This window comes from Canis lupus, chromosome 22 (assembly GCF_003254725.2).
Source record: "Canis lupus dingo isolate Sandy chromosome 22, ASM325472v2, whole genome shotgun sequence".
NCBI classification, from domain to species: Eukaryota; Metazoa; Chordata; class Mammalia; order Carnivora; family Canidae; genus Canis; species Canis lupus.
Window position 1 is genome coordinate 46,487,914 of NC_064264.1, and position 15,981 is coordinate 46,503,894.

General features: G+C 36.7%; 1 protein-coding gene across 2 annotated transcripts in view; it reads left to right on the top strand.

The window, feature by feature from the left end:
- DNAJC3 (DnaJ heat shock protein family (Hsp40) member C3) overlaps positions 1–15,981 on the top strand; it is a 91,715-nt gene that overhangs the window by 26,013 nt on the left and 49,721 nt on the right. For both annotated transcript variants that reach the window (XM_025441326.3, XM_049099400.1), the window contains 2 exons: positions 1,754–1,878; positions 3,763–3,837. In XM_025441326.3, coding sequence (XP_025297111.1) covers positions 1,754–1,878; positions 3,763–3,837 — 200 coding nt within the window. The remainder of the gene's footprint in view (positions 1–1,753; positions 1,879–3,762; positions 3,838–15,981) is intronic.

Genomic DNA, 15,981 nt, shown 5'->3' on the forward strand with positions numbered 1-15,981 from the left:
AGTTAGTGACATTAAGTACATTCACATTGTTGCATGACCTGTACGACCATCCATCTCCAGAGTTTTTTCATCATCCCAAACTGAAACTCTGTACCTATTAAACAATGTTCCCCATTTTTCTTTCTCATTTCCCTCCTTCCTCTTTCTTTCTTCGTTTCTTTTTATAATAGCCATTCTAATGGATGTGAAGTGGTATCTCAGTGTGGTTTTGATTTGCATTTCCCTAATGAATCGCTAATGATGGTAAGCATCTTTTTGTATGCTTTTGACCATTTGTATATCTTCTTTCATAAATGGTTTTAGAGCCTACTTTCTCCTCCTGCTCCACCTTTGCCCAGAAGTACTTCAGGTAGTTTAATGCCATTAATGACTGTTCGAAACCATGATTTTGAATGATTATATACTATCTGCCATACAATTTCCATTTATCTTGTTTTTCAGTTGATAAGATCTTTAGGGAAAGAACTTTCAGAGAGTTTTATTATTTATTTATTTATGATTGAATGAATGAATGGATGAGAGATGGAGAGAGCATGAGTGGAGAGAGGGAGCAGTAGACACCCCTGCTGGGCAGGGAGCCAGATGCAGGGCTCCATCCCAGAACCCTGAGATCTTGAGGTGAACTGAAAACAGACACCTAACCAACTGAGCCACCCGTATCCTGCCCCCGCCCCCCCCCCCCCCCCCCCCCCGGCCAGGGAATTTTAGTTGTAAATCTTATAATGTTGAAACATCTGTGTGCATAAATAAATATTTATTTGTTTAAGACACATGGCTGTATTTGATCAAGAACATATATATTTCAAAATTGCTTTCTAAAAAAAAAAAAAAAAAATTGCTTTCTAGAAGGACTGAAGCATGAGGTTTACTTCTAATTTTAGAGTAGAATTAGCTCAGAACCTAACGCATCCATTTTCCTTCTTTCAGATATTGTTAACTTAAATAGTCTTGCTCTCATTTCCATTCTCCTCCTCTGTCCTAAGATTGCACCTTTATTTTTTCATTGCCATTTTAGTTGGACTTTGTGAGGGAGCAGAGATTGCTCATTTAATATACCAGTTTAATTAGAAGTCTATAATGATTTTCTAAAATCCTATAAATAAAGCATAGTCACATTCTCAGTATTTTACTTAAGGAAATTTCCGTGAAGACAAAGATTGAGTTGCATACTTATAAAAGTTATGAGTTGAATATAGTTAATATCTTAACCCAGAGGTTGGCAAACTTTTTCTTGAAAGAGCCAGATAATGAATATTTAAGCTTTGCAGCCATATAGTCTCTCCGTACATATATTTTCATTTTTATTTTTTGATAGCTCCTTAAAAATATAAGATATTCTTGACTTGAAGCCTGTGGGTTGGTTTGGCTCAGAGACTCTAGTTTGTCAATCCTGTTCTCGTTTTATTTGCAGTGATCTTGCTAGTCAACACAACTCTTTATTGATGAAGAATTATTTATTTATTTATTTAGAGAGTGCTTGCACATGCATGAGAAAGAGCAAGCAGGGGGAGGGGCAGAAAGAGAGAGGGAGAAGGGAGAGAATTTCAGGGACTCTGCTGAGTGCAGAGCCCAACATGGAGCTCAATCTCATAACCCTGAGATCATGACCTGAGCTGAAACCAAGTCGAGTGCTTAACCCACTGAGCGACATAGGTGCCTCTTGTTTTAAGAGAACTGCAAACTCTCGTACTGTTCAGATTTTGGGTTTTTGAATAAATTACCAAGAGCTAATATTTATTATTTTAATTTTCAGATGGTGACCCAGATAACTATATTGCTTACTATCGGAGAGCTACTGTCTTTTTAGCTATGGGCAAATCAAAAGCAGCACTTCCTGATTTAACTAAAGTGATTGAATTGAAGATGGATTTCACTGCAGTAAGTGGGTCTGAACTTTCTTTAAAGGAGAATATATGGGAATTTGGAAGAGGTAATTTCACTTTTTTAAGGTGAGGATTGGTCTGCTAGGCATAGCTGGAGGATGTAGAAAACTGCTGTGGTGTAGTGGCCTGGGCAACAAGAAAAAATCCAAAGTCCTTGGAATCAAGGGTCTTTGTGCAAGATGAACAATGGGTATAGCTGCTGATTTTTAGAAGCTTGGCAATGGTGTTAGCTTTGTGGTTTAGAAAGACTTCTCGAGGGTGGAGTGTAGGATAGGATGTGAGTCTGAGTAACCAGTTGATCATGAAGCTGTTGAATTAAAAGACTGTCAAGTGACTGACAACAGTTCTAATTAAGGCTGTAGCAGAAAGAATAAAGAAAAGGAGATAGGTTAGATAAGCAGTGGTTTGTGGAGAGGACACAGTCAGGAATTAGACTGATCCTTCCCTGCAACCAACACACAAGCCTCAGAAATGGAGGAATTTACAGTCTAATGGGATGTCCTGATGATCGGCAGGCCAATGTAATGGCTTAAAATAATAGAATAAGTTAGATGGTTTCAAAATTAGTTTGGTAACTCATTTATTGTTTATATCTTACTGTATTCCAAAAAGAACTTGAGATAACTGATTAGGTAGGGGTGAATGTTTGGTTTGAAATATTACCCTCATTTTAGGACGGAATTCCCAAAGGTCAGATTTTTTTCTTTAATCTCTTTACCTAGCTAAGCACAACCTTTCACAGAGGGTAAGTAGTTTATTTTCCTAGTATTATAATAGCTAATAGGTAGTTTAAGTGGCTTTCATCTTGCTTTTTGTGTGTATTGATGCACTTAACAGAGGATTAGGGCCTTTTTTATGTATTGTAAAAGTAATATATAAGTTTTAACGGACTGTCAATGTGGTTTCTGTCTTATGGTCACATTGGTCATCAGAAAGTTGGTATTCTTGGAAGAGATGGGATTATGCACATAAGAGGAATATCAGACAGAGTGGGGGAAATGATGCATGTGGAAAGGAAGAAGTGTTGTTCTTTGGTTATAGTAGAGTGAATATTTCTACTGAGAATTAATAAAAACATAATTATTCCTAGAATTTTGATTGGTAAAGTCCCAAATTATATAACTTTTTTTTTGTGGTGACAAAAAATTATTACAATGGCAAAAAAAAAATTAAATTGAGATATAACATCAAATTCATCCTTTTTTAAATTGTATAATTCAGTGGTGTTTAGTATATTCACAAGGTTCTGCAAGCATCACCATTGTCTAGTTCCAGAACATTTTTGTTGCCTCCAAAGGAAATCTAGTACCTATTAGCCATCCCTCCCCATTTATGCCCTAGCCTCTGGCAACCATTTATCTTTCTGTCTATATGGATTTGCTTATTTGGACATTCAATATAAATGAAATCATACAGTATGTGGCCTTTTGTGTCTGACTTCTTTCATTTTGCATATTTTCAAGTCTATCCATGTTGTAACTTGTATCAGCACTTCATTTCTTTTTATGGTTGGATAATATTCTACTGAATGGATATATCACATTTGCCTATTGATTTTTTAGGTGATGGGAGTTTGGGTTGTTGCCACTTTATAGCTATCGGTATGAACTTTCATGTACAAGATTTTGTGTTGACACATTGTGAATTTTGGGGGGTATAGCACAAAAACTATTTTTAACAAGTATGGTTATGTAAAAGTTAATAATAAAAATTACACACATTCATTGGTTCCAGGAATTGTTCTCAAAGTGCCAAGTCAAATGGGCATTGGAAAAGTAAATATTTCATTAATGCTTCATTAGCATATTTGGTTTTGTTTTTTGTGTTTAAAGAAAATTTGGAAATGCATGGTACTCAGAACACCTTTTTTTTTTCCTAGGCAAGATTACAGAGAGGTCACTTATTACTCAAACAAGGAAAACTTGATGAAGCAGAAGATGATTTTAAAAAAGTGGTAAGTTCAGTTTGTATTTGACTTTATTAAGAAGATGTTGAACATCATTATGAAGATGAGTGAACATATTGGACTTTTTTTTAATAGTAAGACATTTAGTAATAACCTTATAGCTAAAAGGGAAAATCTTTTGATTTGTGTATATAAAATCACAGTTTCTGAATTAATACATAGTGGCTGACATGAAAGAATCACTTTAATAGTTGAAAGGTAAAGTTTTGAGAAAGAATATATAATTTTTTTAAAAGATTTTATTTATTTATTCATGAGAAACACAGAGAGACAGAGACACAGGGAGGGGGAGAAGCAGGTTTCCTCTGGAGAGCCCGACGTGGGACTAAATCTTGGGACTCTGGGATCATGCCCTGAGCCAAAGACAGACACTCAACTGCTGAGCCACTCAGGTGTCCCAAGAATATATAATTTTAATTCAGTTTATATAGCTCACATGTTCTGCTTTGTTTTCCAGGAGAATCAAGAGATGTCAGCTTAACTATTCTAAAACTCCCTTCATTTGATTTGAAAGGAATAATAAAAGGGAATTTTGTAATTACCCATATGGCTACAGATTGTAAAGTGTTTTGGATATGTTAGGGGGTGGTACAGATTACATGTAACTGAAAAATGATTTGGAGAGACAGCCGATGTCTTTTTGCCCTCATGAAGCTTGTTTTTAAGATTGCATTTTTGTTCCTTTTTTTTTTTAAGATTTTATTTATTTATTCATGATAGAGAGAGAGAGAGAGAGAGGCAGAGACACAGGCAGAGGGAGAAGCAGGCTTCATGCTGGGAGTCTGACGCGGGACTTGATCCCGGGACTCCAGGATCACTCCCTGGGCCAAAGGCAGGCGCTGAACCGCTGAGCCACCCAGGGATCCTTCATTTTTGTTCTATCTGGATTTGTTTCTGGAGTGGTCTAGAAAAAAGCATGTATAGGGTTGACCTTTGAGCAATATAAGTTTGAACTGCATGGGTCCACTTATACATGGGATGTGTAAGTACTATTAAGTGTATTTTCTCTTCTTTATGATGTTCTTAATAAGTTTTTTTTCTCTACCTTTATTGTAAGAATACAGTATGTAATGCATATACAAAATATGTGTTAATTGCTTGTTATTGATAAGGCTTCTGGTCAACAGTAGGTTACTAGTAGTTTTGGGAAGTCAAGTTATGTGCGGATTTCAACTGCATGGGGTGGGTGGCGTCAGATCTCTAATCCTGTGTTAAGGGTCAACTGTCTAAACTTCATTGTTCATTATTTGCATTTTTGTAGTTTTTAAAAATGCTTAGTTACTAGATGGTAACCACTCTGAAAATAAAACCGAAATTTCTAATATTTCATAACCTTTGTCACAATGCTCAGTCATATGCAGAGAAATCCAAAAAATGTTAGACTTAATTGTATTAAAATCTAATCAGTAGCTGTGTCATGGTCTCGGTAAAACTGGATGTCCATTTATGTTTATCTAATTTTCCCTACTAGGTAAGATCTTGAGAGCAGGCTGAAGGACAGGTGATGGGGAGATCATGGTGTTGGAGTCACCTTTCCTCAGCCCCGTTCTTGTATATAGAAAGTATTGTGAGAAATTTGTTGGATGGATGGATGATAAAACACAATAATGGATTTCCTTCTTTTTAACAGATGGTTAAATCTATTACAATTTTTTTTAAATCACAACATTAGAATAGTCTTTTAGAAATAACACAATTTAGAATAAAGCTTTAGCAAAAATTAATCCTTATTGGGCAATGGATGTGTTCTTTTGGAAAAGTGAGTTTTTGGAACTTTGGGTATGTCTTGAGTTAATATCTTTTTCTTTTCTTTTCTTTTCTTTTCTTTTCTTTTTTCTTTTCTATTCTTTTCTTTTCTTTTCTTTTGAGTTAATATCTTTTCTGTGATCAATATTAAAACCTCAGAAACATGAAGGGAGACTTTCATGAGACTTTCCACTTATAGATTGTTTTCTGATAGTCCTACTTCCACTAGTGCTTTCTTAAAACTGCTCTTATTATTGTTACCGGATTCTTCCATGAGAATGTGCATCTGTACTGAATGATTTTTCACTTTTAGTTGAAATTTTTATTGAGATAATTATGAAGCAGAGAGATCCTGTGTACCCTTTACCCGACACCCACTTTCTCCCAGTGGTCTTAGAAACCTGTAGTACCATATTACAACCAGGGAGTTGACATTGATACGATCTATGAACACTCAGATTTCCTCAGTTTTAGTGTTTACTTCTTTGTGTGTGTTTAATTCGATAGCTTTTTTTCTTTATGCCACAGTTAACATACTGAGTGCTTCTGTTGTCACAAGGATCCCTCCTGCTGCTCCTTTACAACCACACCCACTTCCCTACATACTGTTCCCGCAGCTCATCTATAACTTTGGGCAACCGCTAGTTTGTAATTCATTTTTAAAATTTTGGCATTTCAAAACTTCCCCTTTTTCACTGTTTTGAATAAAACTGCTACAAACATTCTTGTATAGGTTTTAGTGTGAACAAGAGTTTTCATTTTCCTGGGACAAATGCCTAGAAATACAATTTTCTGGGTTGTATCATAATTGCCTGTTTAGTTTTATAAGGAACCACCAAATTGCTTTTCAGAGTGCCATTTTATGTTCCTCTACATCCCTGCCAGTGCATGGTTTGGTCACTGTTTTTTATTTTAGCCATTCTGAGAAGTGTATAGTGACAGCTCATTGATTTTTAATTTGCATTCCCTAATGTTTAATGATCTTTTCTTGTGCTTATTTGTCATCCTTTTTGGTGTAAAGGCGGTTCGTGTCTTTTGCCGATGTTCTAATTGGATTGTTTGCTTGTTTTACTATTGTGTTTTGGGACTTATTTTTGTATTTTAAATGCTTTACCACATGTGTGGTCTGAAAATGTGCTTACTCAGTCCATGCCTTGTTTTCCCCTTCACAGGGTGTGTCAGAGAGCAAACATTTTTACTTTTGGTGATATCCAATTTATTGGTTTTCTGTTTTCTCCTGTGTATTGTGTTTTTGGTGTCATTAAAAGAACTAGTCATCAAGCCATAGGTTTCAAAGATTTTTCTCCTGTGTTATTTTTAAAAACTTTTATGATTTTATGTTTTACATTTAAGACTGTGATCTATTTTGAGTTAATATTCATGTAATGTATGAAGTTTTGGTTGAGGTTGATTTGTTTTGTCTTTGGGTATACCATTGTTCCAACTGTGTTTTGAAAGGCTTTCCCTCCTTCACTGAACTGCTTTTGCACCTTTAAAAATAGGACAGTTGGCTGTACTTGGGTGGGTATATTTCTGGGTTCTCTAATCTGTTCCACTGATCTATATGTTTATTCCTCTGCCATTGCTATATTCTCTTGATTTCTTAGCTCTGTAAAAAGTCTTTTTTTAAAAAAGATTTTATTTGAGAGAGAGAGAATGAGAGAGAATGAGCAGGGGGGAGAGGGAGAAGCAGGCTCCCTTGCTGAGCAGGGAGCCTGATGCAGGGTTGACCCTGGGATGATGACCTGAGCCAACGCAGATGCTTAACCTACTGAGCCAGCCAGGTGCCCTTGTAAAAAGTCTTAACGGGGAGTGGAGTGATTGCTCTGCACTTTATTCTTCTCTGTCAATATTGTTTTAGATGTTCTCTGGCCTGTGCCTTTTTTCTTTCTTTTTTTAAAAAATATTTTATTTATTTATTCATGATAGAGAGAGAGAGAAAGGCAGAGACACAGGCAGAGGGAGAAGCAGGCTCCATGCAGGGAGCCTGATGCGGGACTTGATCCTGGGACTCCAGGACCACGCCCTGGGCCGAAGATAGGCGGCAAACTGCTGAGCACCCAGGGATCCCCTGGCCTGTGCCTTTTCATATAAATTTATTTTTTTTATTGTTTTTATTTTTTATTTTTTCATATAAATTTAAAATAAACTTGTCTGTTTACACAAAGCCTTGCTGATATCTTGGTAGGAAAGGAATTGCGATAAAGGTCAGTTTGGGGAGACGTGAAATCTCTATTATGCTGAGTCTTCTGATCCATGAATACAGTATGCCTCCCCATTTGTTTAAGTCTTTGATTTAAAAAAAAAAGGGGGGGGGGGAATCCCTGGGTGGCGCAGCAGTTTGGCGCCTGCCTTTGGCCCAGGGTGCGATCCTGGAGACCTGGGATTGAATCCCACGTTGGGCTCCCGGTGCATGGAGCCTGCTTCTCCCTCTGCCTATGTCTCTGCCTCTCTCTCTCTCTGTGTGACTATCATAAATAAAAATTAAAAAAAAATTTAAAAAAGGTCTTTGATATCTTTAATCAGTGTTTTGTAACTTGCAATGTACAGATCCTGTACATATTTTGTTAAATGTATATATCTAAGTATTTCTTTTAGAGTGATCTTAAGTCATACTGTGTTTTTAATTTCATTTTTCACACTGAATAATCTTTTTGTTATTTTTTTCTTCAGAAAAGTACTCATGTATTTAATTCTGTAAGATAAATCTTAATGCATATGGATGGGAGGCCAAGTTAAATCTTACCACTAAAGAAGCTACATTTAACATGTAACAAAAATTTTGTTGTGTGTAAGAATAATTATAATTAGATTGGTTTTGGTTTAGAGAAAAATACAAGTACAGAATTTATGTAGTTTACAATTATTTTGTGTTTTATTTGCAGTAACTTGAGGTAACCTAGAAATACCTGGATTTAAGATTCAGATTAATAATAAGAAAATCTTATGTGTTGGGGTACCTGAGTGGTTTAGTTGGTTAAGTGTCTCCTTTGGCTCAAGTCATGATCCCAGGGTCCTGGGATCAAGCCCCATGGAGCAGGGAACCTGCTTCTCCCCCTCCCTCTGCCTGCTCCTTTCCCTGCTTGTGCTCACTCTCTCATTCTCTGTCTCTGTCAAATAAATAAATAAATAAAATCTTTAAAAAAAATAGAAAAAGGAAAATATCACATGCATGTTTTTTGTCTGAACAGTAATTATAATGTCCTAGAGATGTTGGTATTAGAGGGTCAAAATAAGAATATTGGGAAGAACTTTTTCAGTTAACATATATGAAATTGATTACATTTTAAGCATTTGGGAATCTAGATTCTACTGGGCAAATAATAAAAGAATATTATCAGATGGACAAGAGATGAGAACCCAGTGTCTACAGTGTCCAGTGTTTGTAAATGAAGAGATAAACATTAGAACTATTCACAGGATCACTAGCTGTTATGTGTAGCAAAAATAAATAACACAGAGCCTAATATTGATGGGACTTTAAGGAGATGTTTCTAGTCATATAATACTGTTGATATGGCAAATATAAACTTTTGCAGAAAAATATGGCAATAAGTGTTATGGAAAAAACACATTTTGCTCAAAGATACTTATTAGAACTCTGTTTTGGAAACTCTTAGAGAATATTGTGTCAGTATGACAGAATAATGTTAACAAGAATTATTTATGTATGCTATTGATTTATAGATCTAGATGTACAAAAATAATGTCAATTAAAAAGCAAAATAAAAATTGTGTGTAAATGTTATTTTTAATTACAGAAAACTTTTATGTGTGTTAAATTGGTATAAGTGGCAAATATTTCAAAATCTCCTGCTTTAAAGTTGTATAAAACAAATTTTGAAGAAAGAAAAGTTTTAGAACAAGAGGCAGGAAACCTTGGGTTTTAGATCTGCCTTTGTACTTTAACCGGGTGTTTGCATAGCGCTCAGACTGTATGGGGCATATCACTAAGGGGTTAGTCTGGATTGTTTCACTTAATCACTGTTCCACCTTTGGAGTGTGGTATACTGGTAGTCTCATTTTACAGCTGAGGAAATAGAGGTTTATAGAAATTTGGTGACTTGTCCGAATTTACACTTATAGTAAGCATTTGGTTTTAAGATTCCAGATCTTGTATTCTTAAGCACTATACTATTGGCTCTTTGCTATCATTAGTAATTGTATGCATTCTGTGAGGGCTGTTCCTACTGGATTTGGTCACAGGACTCAAACACATGTATATGTTTCACATGTTGCAGAACATTTGTTGCTATTTGCATAAGAAAATGAGAAAACATGTATTTGCTTATATACAGTATACAGATGAAAGCCTCTGGAAAGGTATGCAAGAAACAAATAATATTAGTACCTCTTGGAGGAAAAGTATAAATTGACTTTGAAAAGTTCTTACTTTCTGGGGACCTTGTTTACCTCACTGTGAAGCATAGAGATTGTGTAGGTGATATCCTGTCTTTAAAGTTTGGTACAGGGCAGCCCCAGTGGCGCAGCGGTTTAGCGCCGCCTGCAGCCCAGGGTGTGATCCTGGAGACCCCGGGATCGAGTCCCACATCGGGCTCCCTGCATGGAGCCTGCTTCTCCCTCTGCCTGTGTCTCTGTCTCTCTCTCTAGCTGTGTCTCTATGAATAAATAAATAAAATCTTTAAAAAAAAAAAAAAGTTTGGTACAGTAAAATAGATGATTTCAGGGTCTGGTTTGAAAAGATAAATTTTGTGCTAGGACTGTATTTTATCTTTACCAATTCTTATACTTTAATATTTAGAGATTTGTGAATATAGATGATATATAATACCTTCTTTTTATGTTTTTAGTTAAATGGGCTTTCTGTGGTATTTAAGAGCATTTATCAGCCTATTAGGTATAGTAAAGATTTAATCTTACTAATAAAGTGCAATACACAACCAGGTAGATGTATTCAGTTACATTTTATATGATGGAACAGAAGTTTGGATATACTCTTTTTGAGCTACAGTAAGAATCTCATTCTTTGTCATGGGTACAGGTTACTCTGCTGCTGGAGGGTCTTCTGTAAATAAGCATCACCTCAGGTCCATACCAGCTATCCTATTCCTAAACAGTCTCTTCCATGATTTAGTTTGTCTTTGAGCTATCACTGACTCCTGCTGTAACCAGCGCATGTGGTCACTTGTTAGTTCAGTTACTACTCAGTGCGTATTATTTGCAAGGCAGGGTGGTAGGAGTTAGAGGTTGCTGATGAAGAAAATTGGTCTCTGCCTTTGGAAAGATTATTCTAGGGTAAGAAATGATAGGCAAATATTATACCATAATGACGAGTGTTATGATTGAGCCCTGTGGGAATGGACAGAATGGTCACCTACCTTAACTGGGATTTGGGGGTCTGGAGTCAAGAAGGGCTTTCTTAAAGGAGGGAATGTACTGGAAATTTGAATGTTAAGAGGATGAATGAATCTGTGTTAGCAAGGTGGCTGGGAGGGCCATCCTAGCAGAAGGTGAGCATCCTTGTCAGTTAAGAAAATGATACCTCTATTACGATGGGAGCAGGAGTTATGAAAACTGGACAGGGAAGCAGCAATCTAATTGCAGAGAGGACATATGTAGTGCCAGGAGCTGAGTTTTTGGGTTTTTTTGTTTTTGTTTTTGTTTTTTTGTAAATAGCTTGGAGGGTTTTACTTCTATAAAATCCAAGCTACTCTGAAGGATGAATTAGAAGAAGACGTGAGTGGAAGCAATCAGTCTGATAACAAAGGTGTTGCAGTAAGTAATCCAAGTATGACTTTATGGAGACCAAAGATGAGGCTAGAGTAAGTGGGGTTTGAGAGAAGTAGGTAGACATTTAGGAGATTGGCTCCAGAGAGATGCAATGAATGGGGTAAGGAAGAAGGAAGAATTAGGTATGATGCCCAGGTTTCTGGATTGTTCAAATTGGTTACAGGTCCATGCTATTCCCTAAGATAGGAGTCCAGAGAGAAATTATTTAGGGGAGAAGGATGGGTAGAGAAAATAGAACTCTCTTTTTCTTTTTTCTTTTCTTTTCTCTTTCTTCTTTTTTAGAGATAGAGAGTTGGTGGGGAGGGAGGGGCAGAGACAGAGAATCTTAAGCAGACTTTGTGCTGGACATTCAGGGCTTGATCTCACAATCCTGAGATCATGACCTGAGCCGAAATCAAGAGTTGGATGCTTAACTGACTGAACCATGCAGATGCCCCTAAAGTTTATTTTAATTTCAATTAGTTAACATACAGTGCTTAGTTTCAAGTGTATAGTGTAGTAATTCACCACTTCTATACATTACCCTGTGTTCATCACCACAAATGCAGAAGCTTTTTATTTTGATGTAGTTCCAGTAGTTTATGTTTGCTTTTGTTTCCCTTGCCTCAGGAGACCTATCTAGAGAAAAGTTGCTATGGCCAATGTCAGAGAAATTACTGCCTGTGCTCTCTTCAAAGACTTTTATGGTTTTAGGTCTCACATTTAGGTCTTTTATCCACTTTGAATTTGTTTTTGTGTATGGTGTAAGAACGTGGTCCAGTTTTGTTCTTTCGCATGTGGCTGTCCAGGTTTTCCCAGCACCATTTGATGAAGAGACTCTCTTTTTCCCAATTAGATCTCCTGCTTTGTCAAAGATTAATTGTCAAAGATTAATTGACCATATGAATATGGGTGTATTTCTGGATTTTGTATTTTGTTCCCTTGATCTATGTGTATGTTTTTGTGCCATCACCATCCTGGTTTGATGACTACAGCTTTGTAATATGAGTTGAAGTCTTACATTTTGATGCTTCCAGCTTTGTTTTTCTTTTTCAAGACTGCTTTGGCCATTTGTGGTCTTCTGTGGTTCCATACAGATGTTAGGATAGTTTGTTCTAGCTCTGTGAAAGATGCTGTTGGCATTTTTGAGAGGGATTGCATTAAAGGTGTAGATTGCTTTGGGTAGTATAGACATCTTAACAGTATTTCTTCTTCTAACTTGTGAACATGGAATGTCTTTCCATTTCTTTGTGTTGTCTTCAATTTCTTTCATCAGTGTTTTATACTTTTCAGAGTACAGGTCTTCTTCTTTGGTTAGGTTTATTCCTGGGTATCTTATTATTTTGGGTGCAATTGTAAATAGGATAGCTTTCTTTTTTAAAATTTATTATTATTATTAGTATTAGTATTAGTATTAGTATTTTTAGGATAGCTTCCTTTTCTATTTTTTTATAAATTTATTTTTTATTGGTGTTCAATTTGCCAACATATAGAATAACACCCAGTGCTCATCCTGTCAAGTGCCCACCTCAGTGCCCGTCACCCAGTCACCTCCACCCCCACCCACCTCCCCTTCCACCACTCCTAGTTCGTTTCCCAGAGTTAGGAGTCTTTCATGTTCTGTCTCCCTTTCTGATATTTCCCACTCATTTTTTCTCCTTTCCCCTTTATTCCCTTTCACTATTTTTTATATTCCCCAAATGAATGAGAACATACAATGTTTGTCCTTCTCCGATTGACTTACTTCACTCAGCATAATACCCTCCAGATCCATCCACGTCGAAGCAAATGGTGGGTATTTGTCGTTTCTAATGGCTGAGTAATATTCCATTGTATACATAGACCACAGCTTCTTTATCCATTCATCTGTCAATGGACACCAAGGCTCCTTCCACAGTTTGGCTATTGTGGACATTGCTGCTATAAACATCGGGGTGCAGGTGTCCCGGTGTTTCATTGTGTCTGTATCTTTGGGGTAAATCCTCAGCAGTGCAATTGCTGGGTCGTAGGGTAGATCTATTTTTAACTCTTTGAGGAACCTCCACACAGTTTTCCAGAGTGGCTGCACCAGTTCACATTCCCACCAACAGTGCAGGAGGGTTCCCCTTTCTCCACATCCTCTCCAACATTTGTGGTTTCCTGGTTTCTTAATTTTAGGATAGCTTCCTTAATTTTTCTTCCTGCTCTTTCATCACTGATGTATAGAAATGCAACAGATTTCTGTAGATTGATTTTGTATCCTGTGACTTCACTGAATTTGTTGATCAGTTGTAGCAGTCTTTTGGTGGAGTCTTTTGGGTTTTCTGTGTATAGTATCATGTCATCTGCAAATAGTGAAAGCTTTACTTCTTCCTTACCAATTTGAATGCCTCTTATTTCTTTTTGTTGTCTGCTGTAGCTAGCACTCCAGTACTATGTTAATGGAAGTGGTGAGAGTGGACATCCTTGTCTTGTCCCTCACCGTAGAGAAAGGCTAGGAAGAAAAGGGAATAGTACCTTTTAAAGGCATGAAATAAATTTGGTTGTAATTTAATACGAATATAGCAGTCTGTGCTATGAATGACTCAATATAGTTGCTCTAGTTTTCTTTGAATCACATGTAATACTGGATCATATAACATGATTCATCAAATATAAGGAGCCATCAGTTGTAACACATTATTGCCTTATGTACTCTTAAAAGAATAAATGCTGTTGGTTAAATAATACCTTCTTATTAACAATATTTTTACTTTGTGTTTATAGTCATTTGAGACTTAGATATCACACTGCTCTATTCATTGCTTTGTGCATACAGCAGCTTTTTGAAGACTTTATTTTACTTATTAAAAATTTAATTTATTTATTCATGAGAGACTAAAAGAGGCAAAGGCATAGGCAGAGGGAGAAGCAGGTTCCCTGCAGGGAGCCCCGTGTGAGACTTGATCCCAGGACCCCTGGATCACGGATCACGACCTGAGCCAAAGGCAGATGCTCAATCACTGAGCCACCCAGGTGCCTGTTTTTTGAAGACTTTACATGGCTGTTAAACTTATTTTGTATGGTACCAACAACGTTAATAACTGGACTAAAGTGTGCTAGACCATTTTATGCATATGCAGTCACCTTGATGGGCTCATTTGATAAGACTCCATCAATTTTAAGATTCATCGCACTTTGAGGGAAATTGAAGTATGCTTTATCACTGCTCAGATGTGAGGCAGAAGGGGAAAAGATACCACCAGTAAAATGGAGACAGACACCTAATTGCATAAAGGAAAGAAGAATCTAGCATGATGCTAGGCTTGTCCTAAATAATAAGAGGAACTATTGTTTGAACAGGATGGGATGGTGAAGGTGATGGTGGCAGTGGGATGGAAATGAGATGTGAAATTCTTGTTAGCTTTGTTATTGAGATGCCGCTTAGATGTGTTGGAGGGACACCTGGGTGGCTCAGTGGTTGAGCATTTGCCTTTTGGCTCAGGTCATGATCCCAGGATTCTAGTTTTGAGGCTCCCTATAGGGAGCCTGTTTCTCCCTCTGCCTATGTCTCTGCCTCTCTCTCTGTGTCTCTCATAAATAAATAAATCTTAAAAAAAAAAAAAAAAAAAGATGTGTTGGTGATGTCAGGTAGGCAATTGCATGTTTGACATCGGTTACACATAAGAGGGAACAATTAAGAATGTAGACTCTGGAAATGACTTTAAGCCACAGATTTCTCTTTAGGTTTTTTTGGTTTGGTTTAGAAGTGTCTAAAATAGGGCAGCCCGGGTGGCTCCGTGGTTTGGCGCCGCCTTCAGGCCAGGGCCTGATCCTGGAGACCCGGGATCGAGTCCCACATCGGGCTCCCTGCATGGAGCCTGCTTCTCCCTCTGCCTGTGTCTCTGCCTCTCTCTGTATCTCTCATGAATAAATAAATAAAATCTTAAAAAAAATAAAATAAAATATAGAAAACTCTTAGTAAAAGTTTTTTGCTGTCATGATTGATCTTCATTATCACCATCATCCAAAGCAAGACTTCTGGCAAGTTATATAATCATTTGATTATCTAAAATTGGAGACAATACAACCTAGGTCATGGGTAACAGTATTAAATAAAAAAGAAAAATAGGCATGTAGTGTAGGCAGTAAGACATCCATCCTGTTTTTCAGCAGTTTACACTTTAGTTGGAGGAAATAAGCCCTAAATATGTGAAAAGTTAATAGCGCAGAGATATTTATAAGAAGTGATATATAAATTGGTCTAGATTACAAGGTGAGATTGAGAATGACACATGAGTAGAAGTTGGGAGACCTACCTCACTTTCTTCCTGATTAACTGTGTGATGTTCCACAAGTTCCCATTTGTGAGACTCAGTATTTTCGTTTACAAAGTGACAGTTGATTGGGCAAGTTGATTTTTTAGATTACTTCCTTGTTAAGAGTTTAAGTGATTTAAACATTTAGAGAGAAGCGATTACTAGATTACTACCTTCGTGTGCAACAGTTAGGGAAGCTTGGAGGAGATGGGATTTGAAAAGGGTGTTGTTTTGATTTAAAACTGAGGGAACAAGAGAATTTTGGAATCTTGAGGATGTATTTTTTGTGTTTTATAATTGTAAGAAATTAGCTAGAGACTTATATTTTCATGTTTCATTTCTGGTAGGTTTTATGAATTTAACAAATATTTGAATTTAT